We start from the raw sequence: 12,582 nt of genomic DNA on the forward strand, positions 1-12,582 counted from the left end.
TGACCTCTCCTTCTACTTTCAGTTTGGTGATTCCATCCTTTTGTTTCAGTTTGCCATTAACAAATCTATAAAACAGTTTGGGTTCATCCTTGCATTTGTCTATTATACCTTTTTCAAAATTCCTTTCTTCTTCTCTACGTATTCTTGTGTATTCATTTCTTGTTCTTTTATATACTTCCTTTGTTCTGTTGTTACCTCTCTTTCTCCAATTGTTCCACGCCTTATCTCTCTCTTTTTTTGCTATCATACACCTTTTATTAAACCACTCCTTTTTCCTGTTTTCTTTCCCTCTTACTCTTGGTACAAATTTTTCCACTTCCAAATTGTAGAGGTCTAGAAAGATATCCCACTTCCTCTGTATCTCTCTTGTTTCTCTGAATTTTCTCCAATCCACATTTTCAAAAAAGTTTCTCAATCCTGTAAAATTTGCTTTCCCAAAGTTGTATCTTCCCTGTCTTTGAAGCTCATCTCTTGGCTCGACGTTCCCTATTAACATCTGGAACTCAATGACCACGTGATCACTTTTTCCTAAAGGACAGAGATATTTCAATGATTCTAGTACATCGGGTTCTTTGGTGAACAGTAAATCTAACCTTGCTGGTGTGTCCTCACCTCGAAACCATGTCTCTTCTTTGACCCATTGCGTCATCACATTATTCATTACTATATTTATTAACATAGTGCCTCACGAATCCTCGCTGCCTCCCGAGTACCATTCCTCCCAGTTCACCTCTTTACAGTTAAAGTCACCCACCAAAATTATATTATTGCTTTTCTCAATTATTTTTTGCAAATAGCTAGCCATATCTGACAACATCTCATGGTATTCGTCATCCTTCCATGCTCTTGTCTTTGGGGGAACATACACTACCGCCATATCTCTCTTAACGTTCTCTCCAGTTTCTATCTGTCTATCTATATACCTAGGCTGCTTCCCCCAAGGAAAGGGAGGTAGCCGAGACAGGACGATACACTCCCCATTTACTCATCCATTCAAACACATTCATTCGCATCTTAGCCCCAAAGGGGAGAACGGACAGATCTTCACCGCACCACACCGCACAAGGGTCAACTGCACAATGCAATCAGTGACATCCGCAGCAGGGCCCGACAGCAGAACTGGTTTACCCCTGCCACATCATAACAGACCCATCCCCTTACCCGCACCTGACCTGACTAGCTGATCAGACCAAATGCGGGAGAATATCCCCTCAGGGCTGCGTCATCACTTATTCATTCACAATTTCTCTCCATTTATTTCTGTCACGCACAGCCACTCTTCCTTGCTCAACAGACATCCCTCTCGCATCCAGCGCTCTCTTCACACTGTCCATCCATCCTGTTCGTGGTCTTCCTCTCAGCCCTACACCTCTCACATCAGATCTAGTTATCTTTTTCACCAATCGCTCATTATCCATTCTCTCCATATGCCCAAACCATCGCAACACCCTCTGCTCAACTCTACCAGCCATCTCCCGAACAACTCCAGTTCTCCTTCGCACTTCATCATTTCGCACCCAATCCATACGCTTCACTCCACACATACTCCTCAGACACCTCATCTCCATTACATTCAAACTTTTTCTCTCTGCTACACCCATATTCCATGTTTCAGCCCCATATAATGCAGTCGGTACCACAACACCCTCATACAGCCTTCTCTTTACATCCATTCTAAGCGAACGACATTTAAACACTTTTTTTCATTCCTCCCAGCACCTTTCCTACTTCATTTATTCTAAACTTCACTTCTGCATCTATTCTTCCATCCACAGCAACATGTGACCCTAGATATTTAAAACAATCTACCTCCTCAAGCAACTCACCATTCAAAACTATATTCATCCCCCTACCATCTATCAACCTCGTACACTTCATCACTTTACTCTTATTCTCATTTACTTTCAATTTCCTCCTTTCACACACCCTTCCAAACTCCAACTGTCTCAATCTCTCCTCTGAATCAGTCACCAGTGCAGTATCATCTGCAAACAGCAGCTGCTTCAGATTCCACTCTCCACCATCAACATTCACCAGACTCAGACCTCCACCTAAAACTCTTGCATTCACCTCCCTTACAACACCATCCATGTACATATTAAACAACCAAGGTGACATCACACATCCCTGTCGCAGCCCCACTCTCACGGGAAACCAATCACTCACAGCATTTCCCACTCTTACACACACTCTACTATTTACATAAAAACTTTTCACCCCTTTTAGTAACCTACCATCAAGACCATACAATCTTAAAACAATCCACAAAGCCTCCCTATCAATTCTATCATATGTTTTCTCTAAATCCACAAATGCCCAAAACACATCCTTGCCTTTCGCTAAATACTTTTCACACACTTGTCTCACAGCAAACACCTGATCAATGCATCCCCTCCCTCTCCTAAAGCCACACTGCTCATCACCAATCACTCCCTCTGTACCCTCTCTAACTCTCATAATTAACACTCTACCATACACCTTACCTACAACACTCAACAGACTTATACCCCTAAAGCTAGTACATTCATACTTATCACCCTTGCCTTTATACAACGGGACCACACAAGCACTTGCCCAGTCAATTGGCACCATACCTTTCTCAAAGCACACATTCAACAATCTTACTAACCAGTCAACAATAGTCACTCCACCACCCTTCCAGTTTCTAATTTCATATATATCACTTCAGCCCTGCCTTCTCCCATTTCCACAATATCTACATTTATGTTGTTCTTCACTGCTATCATCACTCCTCCTCCCTTTTTTTCTTTTCTGTCTTTTCTCCACAATTTGTATTTACCATCTCCCAAATGAACATCAATATCTTCTCTTAATTTGGTCTCTACAAAGCACATGACATCAGGTTCATGTTCTCTCAAGAAATCGTTAATTTCGATCCTTGTCGATATGAAACCATCAACATTAGTATTTATCACCTTCAAATTATTTTTGACGTTTTTAATACCCTCTTCTCTCCTACTCTCTGTCCGTACCGATTCCTCAACTTCTGATCTTTCACAACCATCCCCCTTAGTTTCCTTCACTTCTATTTCCTTAAATACCATTTCCTTACTTTCATATCCAATACTCTCCCAAAAAAAGTATTACATTCTTTCTCTGTCCTCTTATCATTTTTTCCTTTACGTCTTCCTTTAATGATTTTAAAACTTCTCTTTCATCTTCATTCAGATCTTTTCTTATTATAATATTTTCCATCCCCGCCTCTTTACTTAATTTCCAGGTCACTTTAAGTATCTCATTTATTACACTTTCTGATGTAAACTTGACTCTCATTGGTCTTGTTTCTCCTTTCTTATAAGGCCCTATCCTCCTTACTTCCTCAATTTCTTTTACCCACTTGTCTCCTTCGGGGTCAATCTTGCCTAATATTCCTCTCACCAGGTTCGTGTCTCTCTCGAGTCTTACGAACCTAACCTTTTCTTCCTCTTCCCTGTTTCCAAATACTACCACACATCTGCTTCTTTCTACAGTTTCTCTCACTATTTTCTCTTTTTTTTTCAGTATTTTCACTACATTTTCTTCCATTTTTTTCTTGTTCATTTCCCTTTCTTCCTGGATGATCTCTCTTAAGCTGACCACTTCTTTCTGTTCCTCTTCTACGTGTGCCCACTTTGCCTTATATTCTTCTAATACACTACTCACCTTCTCCGTTTTATTAGTACAGTAGTGCACCAACTTTCGCTACAGCAGGATTCGCGGAATCCACTTTCGCGGCATGCACCAAATATTCCCTAACTTCCACTTTCGCTTGAAAAAAATCGATTTTCGCGCACAAATTTTGGGTTTGGGACAATATTTTGAACTTCGAATTTCCTGCACCGCCCGCCCGCAACCCACCGCCATCTTGAATGACGTCATGTCAACACTCTGTCCACCCATTCCCGCCATTGTGTACGAGCGTGCTAGCTCCCTAGGTCAAGCTCCATTGTGTTGGATTCTCACGGTTCAATGGCCTCTACTATACCTGGTAGTGTGGGGAAAGGGCCTGGTGGTGTGGGGGGAGAGCCTGGTGGTGTGGGGGGAGGGCCGGGAGGCAGTGGTGGTGATAAAAAGTGGCCGGGACATTCAAAGTCGGGAGGAAAGGCCAAGGCTAAAAGAGAGTATCGTGTTGGAGTGAAGAAACGGCAGTATAATAATGAAATGAAAAGGAAGATAGTTGAGCACATGGACAAGGGCGCAAAAAACAGTGAAATCTGCCGTATATTTAACATCCCAGAATCGACAGTTCGTGGTATGAGGAAACAGCATGGTGGTAGCGAGGCAGCAAGAGGTGGCGCCAATACGTCTGGCGTGGCTAAATAAGCCCGCCAACCGCCTCGGATACTTACCCCCCAACATCCATTAAACACCTCAACCTGGTCTCTGTGGTATGTTTCTCCTCATATAATGTGTACTGTACAGTTTTTATTGTTTGTATCTCACAATGCAATGTACAATAGTGATTTGATGTACTGTATTGCAAGTGAAAATGAAAATCTGATGTTACTTTAGGATAACCGGGAACCAATTAGCCTTTTTGCCATAAAGACAATGCCCCAATTTTCGCTAATTCTACTTTCACGCATTATTTTTGGACCCAATTAGGCGCGAAAATTGGTGCCCCACTGTACTCTCTTCTAGTTTCCTCCTCAATTCAACATTTTCCCACTTCAAATTTCTAATCTCTTCATTCGCTGTTTCATTGTATTGGATCAGACTCTGTATGGTAGTTTCCGTATTTTCAGACATATCCTTTATCACTAGATTCTCTACTTTCTTTTCAAGTTCACTAATCCTCATAATTAATGTTTTAACCAGGTCCATGACATTGGTATTTGTATCAAACCCTTGAAATTCTAGTCCCTCATTGTTTACATTTTTGGCCATGTTTGATGTTGGTTAAATACCAAAACAGCTGTGTGTGTGTGTGTGTGTTTTAAGGCACCAGGTTAATAGATTTGTGTGTGTCTTGCAAAACTCACTCATTGTCACATCCATTGTACCTCAGGTGTACCATGCTTTTTTATTTATTTTTATTGTCATTTAAGAGGCCAGTAGACCAGTGTGTGTTATTTACTTCTGAAACTGTCCCTCTCTGTCTGTATTTCCCACTGCCTATGATCTCAAGTCTCAAATGCAGTGTGTCTTGGTATCTCGAAATGAACAAATCTTGACTATGGGCCTGTGTTAGCTTGTTTTTGTTTTTTCTTGGATGGAACAATTTTGCTGGCTCCAGGCCTTTGGTTCCTTCTTCCTTGCAATTAGAGAGAGAGAGAGAGAGGTCAGGATGGTGATTGGTTGATAGCTCTGCATGTGTGTTTTTTAATTCGTGTTCAGATTAGCGGTGTATTGTCTGAAGGATGCACTGCTGCCCCTACGCTTGCTGGAAAAACTGATGTGCATTATTAACTACATGGAGATGGCCAGGGTCACCGGCGTACCACTCTCATACCTCCTGACACGTGGACAACAGATCAAAGTTATATCACAGCTGCTGAGGAAGGTGGGTTATAATATAGGTAGATACTGTAAATGAGTGAAAGCAAAGTATGGTGGTTGGTCAGGCTAGGGAACTGATGAGGTAGAGTTAATGACATGAATTATCTACAGTACAGTAAAAAGGAGCACATAGCAATGGTTTGGCTCAGTTTTACATTATTTAATATATATATATTTTTTTAAGTGAATGTATGGGCATTCATTATTATTTTAGATTTTTAAATATTTTTTTAGGTGGGGGCATTCACCATCCACTCACACGATGTAGTGCTGCTCTTGGGTGTATGCCCTTTCCTCTCGTCTCTCCATTCCTTCCTTCCCCTTCTGTCTTTCTTTACTTCATTCTCTCCTCGTCCTTCTGCCTACGGGTGACTTTACACTCCCTCTTTTGTCTTTCTATCTTTCATTCTTTCCTCTTCCTTCTGCCTGTGGGTGACTCTACACTGATTGACAAGCCTAATGGTTTCCTGTACACCAGGAAACAATTTACTACGCTGGGTGGTAACCATATAACCAAATTATGGCACCTGGTGGTTAGTGGGTAATTACAGCACTCCAATCGGATTGAGCTGGTGAAGGTTTATATCCAAGGGGTGGTTGGGGTTACTGCTCATGTAATGCCACTCAGGGATGAGTTAGGCTGGTCACTCTCATCTTAAATGTCAGGACCTAGCCCCGGGCTTCTATGCTTCTCATGGGGCAACGTAGAATTGGATGATGGATGGATGGATAAATAAAAATACTCCCCAGCATTATGTGCAAATGGTTAGGCATGTGAGATACAGTTAGAATTTCAGGGGCTTGACTGATTTTGGGTGTCAGCCCTTTCCTCTCTTCCTTCCTTCCTTCCTTATCTCTCCTTTCCTTCATTCTTTCCTCTTCTTTCTGCCTACGAGTGACATTACATTCCCTCTTCTGTTTTCCTTCGTTCCTTCCTCTTCCATCTGCCTAAGGGTGACTCAGTATTGAATGACAAGCCAAATGGTTTCCCGTACACCAGGAAACCATTTACTATGTTGGGTGGTAACCATATAACCAATTTATGGCACCTGGTAGTTTAGTGGGTAATTAAGGCACCCCAATTGGATTGAGCCTGTGTAGGTTTATATCCAAGGGGTGGTTGGGGTTTATTGCACACGTACTGCCACTCAGGGATGAGTGAGGCTGGTCGCTCTCATCTTAAATGTCAGGACCAACTTGCCTAGCCCCGGACTCGTATGCTCCTTGTGGAGCAACATTGGATTAGATGATGGATGGATGGATTGGCTGGTAAGTGAATGATTGGTTGGCCTATTTCACTTGGCATGCTGCAGATAGTTCTTGCTCTGTCTGTCATGCTTTCTCCTTTGTTTTCTGTACCCTCGTCACTTAAGGAGGAAAAGAGGCCAGGAGTATGCGAATTATGATACTTTACTATTATTATGTACCGTGACAATGATCAGGTGGATGTGTAATGTATCCATGAATCCAAGGCCTGGGAGGGGCTAGGTTTACGATGGAAGAATTGAGAGGAAGGATGGGACTAAAATGTATTGGTGTTGTGATGAGGAGAGGTCGATTGAGATGGCTTGGGCGTGTGGAGAGGGTGCAGAAAATGAGAAGAGCGAACATTGAGGGTAGGTTTGCGAGAGGCAGGTAAAAAAAGACTCAGGACGAGATTATAGAATGTGACCCCAGGGATAAGGGACTGAATAGGGAGGCTGTCAGAGATCGAGCAACATGGAGAACTGCCATTAAGTGACCAAGGCTGATGCATGCAAGCAGGTTGGAGTCTTTATAAATGAAACTAAACGAAATGAACAAGTCAACCAAAAAAGTATCAGCCATCTTACCCTATGTATCATTCTGAAACACAGATGAATTATTGTGATATATGGGGCAACCTGTAATTATAAGTGCAAACAGAGTCCCTGGTAATTATTAGGACTCAAAATGTTACAAATAATCACATATTGGATAGTATATTTTTTCAGGCAATATGTTAATAGATTCATGTGTGTCCGCAAATCTCACTCATTAAGCCAACAATCCCAAGGTGTGCCATACAGGCGGGTCCCAGTCTTACAAGCTAATTGGGATCTAAGGTTTTGCTAGTTAGCCGAATTCTCGTTAATCGAAGTGAAGAACTTATGGGAAAAGTAGGGTTAGGGATCAAGACCTCTGAGCAACCTCCTCCCAAACCACCAAAACTGACTTTCTGATCATTTTAAGCTGGAATAAGGGGTTAATACAAGAGGGTAATACACCTAACAGCATTAGAAAATGGAAGAAAAACATTCAACAAGCAATTGAGTGTTTTACTTGGGTTCGAGTGTCGCAGTGGAATGCTGAGAAGACATGGTGATACAGTAATCTTGGGCACAGAAAAAAAGCACGCTTCAAGACCGACCTTGATTGGGCAAGCTTGGCTGGAAGAATGTTTATGAAGATAAGGCGGTAAGAGGCTTGCAGAGCTGCGTGTAACTCATTTCCTAGTTTGCCAAGGTAAACATGGTGGACAACTGCGGCGTGACCCTCATCTTGATTCTCATAAGTGCAGATTTTTACCTGCTCGTTAAACAGGCAGTGGTGCAGATTCCAAGACCTCGTATTAGCGAATTCTCGTTTAGCGATTACTCGTTAACCGGGACTTGCCTGTACTGTACTTTGAAGGTGATAATTTGCAGCTGACATTTGGAGCCCTCCTATCCTATCGTATCCTCTCTTATCTTCTTAAATTGCCTGTCCACTCATTTATTCATATTTACCTGAACTATATCTATCTATCTGTCTATCTATAGCCAGATGCCTTAATCCCATAAGGGTTGGCCACAAACAGATCACCTCTATGTCACCCTGTCCCCTGCCATTTCACTGCCCTCCCCCCACCTTACACCCCATCTCTCATATACATCTCTACTGCATCCCTCCATCTCATCCTCGGTCCTGTCCTTCCTCTCCCCCTCTCACATATTCACCCCTAGTTGGTTTCTTACCTTCCATCCTCGCTACATGGAGCTAATTTTGTAACATCCATTTCCCATTCATCAGGCAGTAAAACAAGATCTGGTTCTGCCAGTAAACAAGGGTGTTGGTGAGGACGAATATGAGGGTGCCACTGTGATAGAGCCTGTGAAGGGCTACTATGATCTGCCCATCGCCACATTGGACTTCTCCTCCCTGTACCCCAGCATTATGATGGCACACAACCTATGCTACACCACACTGCTACCAGGACCACATAAGGCACAGGAGCTGGGGTGAGGATGTTGACGTTTGTTAGTAGTAAAAGTGATTATAGAGACATGCAGGAACTAAAGTGGGTTTCTGTTGACTTGTTTTTTAGTAGTATGAGTGATTATAGAGATACAGTAGCTAGGGAGAGGATTTATGCTACACCACACTGCCTCATGGACCACACAAGGCACAGGAGCTGGGGTGAGAATATGCTAATGTTTGTTAGTGGTGTGGATGTGATAGAAAGTGTTCGTAGAAATGCTTTGAGGTGTTTTGGCCACGTAGAGAGGATAGAGGGTGAGAGACTAACTAGGAGAATGTATGTGAGTGAGGTGCATGTTGAGTTATTTGTAGAAGCAGACTGACAAATGAGGAAGTGAAAGAGTGTTGTGGTGCACATGTGGATGCGATAGAAAGCGTTAGGAGAAATACACTGACGTGGTTTGACCATGTGTAGAGGATGGAGAGTGAGAGACTGACATGGCGAGTACAGAATGTGAGTGCTGTGCATGTGGAGTTACATGGGGAGACAGACCAACAAATGAGGAAGTGAAGGAGTGTTGTGGTGTGGATGTGGATGTGATGGAAAGCAGTAGGAGAAATACAGTGGGGTGGTTTGCCCATGTGGAGAGGATAGTAAGAGACTAACTAGGAGAGTATGTGAGTGAGGTGCATGTGAGGTTATCACATGGAAAGACGCTGACAAATGAGGAAATGGAGGTTGTGGATGTGATAGAAAGCATTAGGAGAATACAGTGAAGTAGTTTGACCATGTGCAGAGGATGGAGAGTGAATGACTAACTAGGAGAGTGAATGTGAGTGAGGTGCATATGAAGTTACATTGAGAGACAGACTGACAAATGAAGAAGTGAGGGACCATTGTGGTGTGGATATGGTAGAAAGTGTGAGGAGAAATACATTGAGGTGCTTTGGCCATGTGGGGAGGATGGAGAGTGAGAGGCTAACTAGAAGAGTGTATTTGAGTTAGGTGCATGTGGAGTTACATGGAGAAACAGACTGACAACGAAGGAAGGGAAGGATCATTGTGGTGTGGACGTGATAGAAAGTGTTCAGAGAAATGCATTGAGGTGGTTTGGCCATGTGGAGAGGATGGAGAGTAAGAGACTGAGAGAGTGTATGTGAGATGTGGAGAAGGGGAAGGGGGAGGGGGAGACTTAGGATGAGTTGGAGGGATGGAGTAGGGAAGTATATGAGAGAGGGAGGTGTAAGTTGAGGGAGGACAGTGAAATGGCAGGGATTGGCAGTTTGTTGGTGGTCACCCCTTACGGGATTAAGGTGTCTGGCTATAGATAGATAAATAGATAGTTTGTTAGTAGTAAGAGTGATTTATAATGACATGAAGGAACTATAGTGAGATTGTACAAAGTTGTGTTAACACCAAGAGTAAACAGAAAAACATTCTTTGCAGACAGAAGACATTTAGGAAGACATTGTTTGCTGACAGTCACATAGAAAAACACTTATTCTATGCTGACAGTTACACAAAAAAATACTCATTCTTTGTTGACAGTCTCACAGAAAAACACTCATTCTTTGCTGACAGAAGGCTCAGGAACTAGAGTGAGGGTGTGTAAAGTTATACTTCACTTGCAAGGGTGAATAGAGAGATGTCATCTAATATACTATAGCACTAGCCGTGTGTGTGTGTGCAGTGGCGTAGCTACGGGGGGGCATGGGTGGGCACGTGCCCCCTCACTAGAAGGCGGTGCCCCCCCAGGTGCCCACCCACTGGCCACGGCTGCCGTGTGGCATGGGAATCGTGTCCCACTAGGACTGAGTGAGCATGCCTGCTGCTCAAAGAGGGCATAGAGAAGGAGAAGAAAGTGACAATCCTGGCAATGTTAGGCAGATTTTAGAGTTAGTAGCTGTCCATGATCCAATTGTAAAAGATCGGTTAGAAGGTGGACCAAGAAATGCTAAGTACTGTATACATGTCCAGAGATAGAAAATGAAATAATTTCCATTCTAGCTGAGATGATAAGGACAGAAATTGTGAATGAAGTAAAGGAAGCTAAATTTTTCTCCATTATAGTTGATGAAACAAAGGATGTATCAAAGACAGAACAGTTATCACTCATACTTAGGTATTTTTGCAAAGATAATGTGTATGAAAGTTTCTTGGACTTCAAAGTTGCTTTTAAGCTAGATGCAAAAGCGCTAACAGATGAAATACTTGGTGTTCTGAAAAGTCATGGAATTGATTTCAGGGCCAATTTAGTGGGTCACGGCTATGATGGTGCCTCAGCGATGAGTGGCAGACACACATGAGTGGCAGCACGGATAAAGCAAGAGGCACCATTTGTTTTCTATGTACACTGTCATGCCCATCATCTAAACCTCGTTCTTACAGATGTTGTCAAATCTTTACCAGATGCTGCACAGTTCTTCTCGTTACTGGAAAAACTGTATATATTTATCAGTGGATCTTATGTCCATGCAAAATGGTTGGATGTGCAAAAGGAACTGTATCCCAGTGAGCAAACTAGAGAGCTAAAACAACTTTCAGATACAAGATGGGCATGCAGGTATGATATTTGCAAAGTAATGAGAGAGAGACTTCATGCCGTTGTGTGTGTTCTAGAAGGTTTAGCATATGACTGCAATGCTGATAGAGCTATTGATGCGAGAGGACTTTTAGGTCAAATAGATGCTTGGTTTGCTATGAAGCTAGTCATTATGACATATATTCTTGGTAAAATAAATCAGTTTTCAAATTTGCTACAATCAGCCAACCTTGACCTGGTAAAAGCTGTAGAATTAATTGAAGCTGTAAGAGCCAACCTTGAAGAGATGTGGTCAGACCCAGCCTCTTTTGATGCTTTGTGGGATGAAGTTGAGAAAAACTCTGCAGCTCATGGTTTTGATACTTCAGAGTGTAGATCATCAAGGAAACGAAAACTGTCTACACAATTGCAGGATTTTGTTGTTACTGAGTCTATTGGAAAACAGTCAGGAGCACACACTCTGATTTCAGTGTTAAGGATTCAACATGAATTAACTTCTATCCTAGTCTAGATCATATGTTAACAGAAATGACAAGGCGCTTCAGTATTGAAGCATGTGAACTTATGAAAGCATTACAGGCACTGAACCCACAAAGTGCTGAGTTCTTATCTTTTGAGAAAATGCCTGGACTTACTCATGCATTTCTTGCTAATGAAGAAGATCTTAGCCCTGAGCTGCACTCTGCAAAACGCTTGTTAGAAAGACGCTATAAGGATTTAAGTGATAATGAAAAGCCCAAATCACTGTTAGATTTTGGGAGAATTCTTGGTCCATATGAGGAGGCATTTCCTGAACTCTACAGACTGGCTAAAATCTCTATAGTATTACCTGTGTCATCAGCTTCAGCAGAGAGAAGCTTTTCTGCTCTGAAATTAATCAAAACTACACTGAGAAATACAATGGGTAATGAGAGATTAGGTAATCTTGCTGTGTTGTCGATTGAAAGCGGGCGAGTTAAAAGCCTTGATTTAGAATTATTTGTTGATAAGTTTGCTGAGAACCACAAGAACAGAAGAATTTTGCTAAAATGAGGTATTCGCACGTTCTCAGTGACAAAGAGATTATTGCGTTGCCTGCTACTTCAAAAATTCAGAATTTTTCTTTTATTTTCAGTATCACTTATGTTATTTCCATTTTGTTTAAGTGGTAATATATGAATTTCATTTTTGGCCATGACTTTTTATTTCGTTCTCCATCAGCTACTGGAAAATACCCTACAGTACTCACCACACATCTGATCTTACTCCTAGAATAAAATCTAATAACTTTCTGTAGTCCGTACGGCATCAGATATACTCTTGATATTGGTCAGCATGCATAATATGCAAGGGGGGGGGGGGT

At 42.1% G+C, this 12,582-nt stretch overlaps 1 protein-coding gene across 1 annotated transcript in view; it reads left to right on the forward strand.

The window, feature by feature from the left end:
- LOC145395436 (DNA polymerase delta catalytic subunit-like) overlaps nucleotides 1-12,582 on the forward strand; it is a 103,963-nt gene that overhangs the window by 43,453 nt on the left and 47,928 nt on the right. The window contains exons 11-12 of the mRNA XM_080269035.1: nucleotides 5,338-5,503; nucleotides 8,530-8,738. Coding sequence (XP_080125161.1) covers nucleotides 5,338-5,503; nucleotides 8,530-8,738 — 375 coding nt within the window. The remainder of the gene's footprint in view (nucleotides 1-5,337; nucleotides 5,504-8,529; nucleotides 8,739-12,582) is intronic.

This window comes from Coenobita brevimanus, chromosome 31 (genome assembly GCF_032717465.1).
Source record: "Coenobita brevimanus isolate Jiangsu-jjx chromosome 31, ASM3271746v2, whole genome shotgun sequence".
Lineage (NCBI taxonomy): Eukaryota > Metazoa > Arthropoda > Malacostraca > Decapoda > Coenobitidae > Coenobita > Coenobita brevimanus.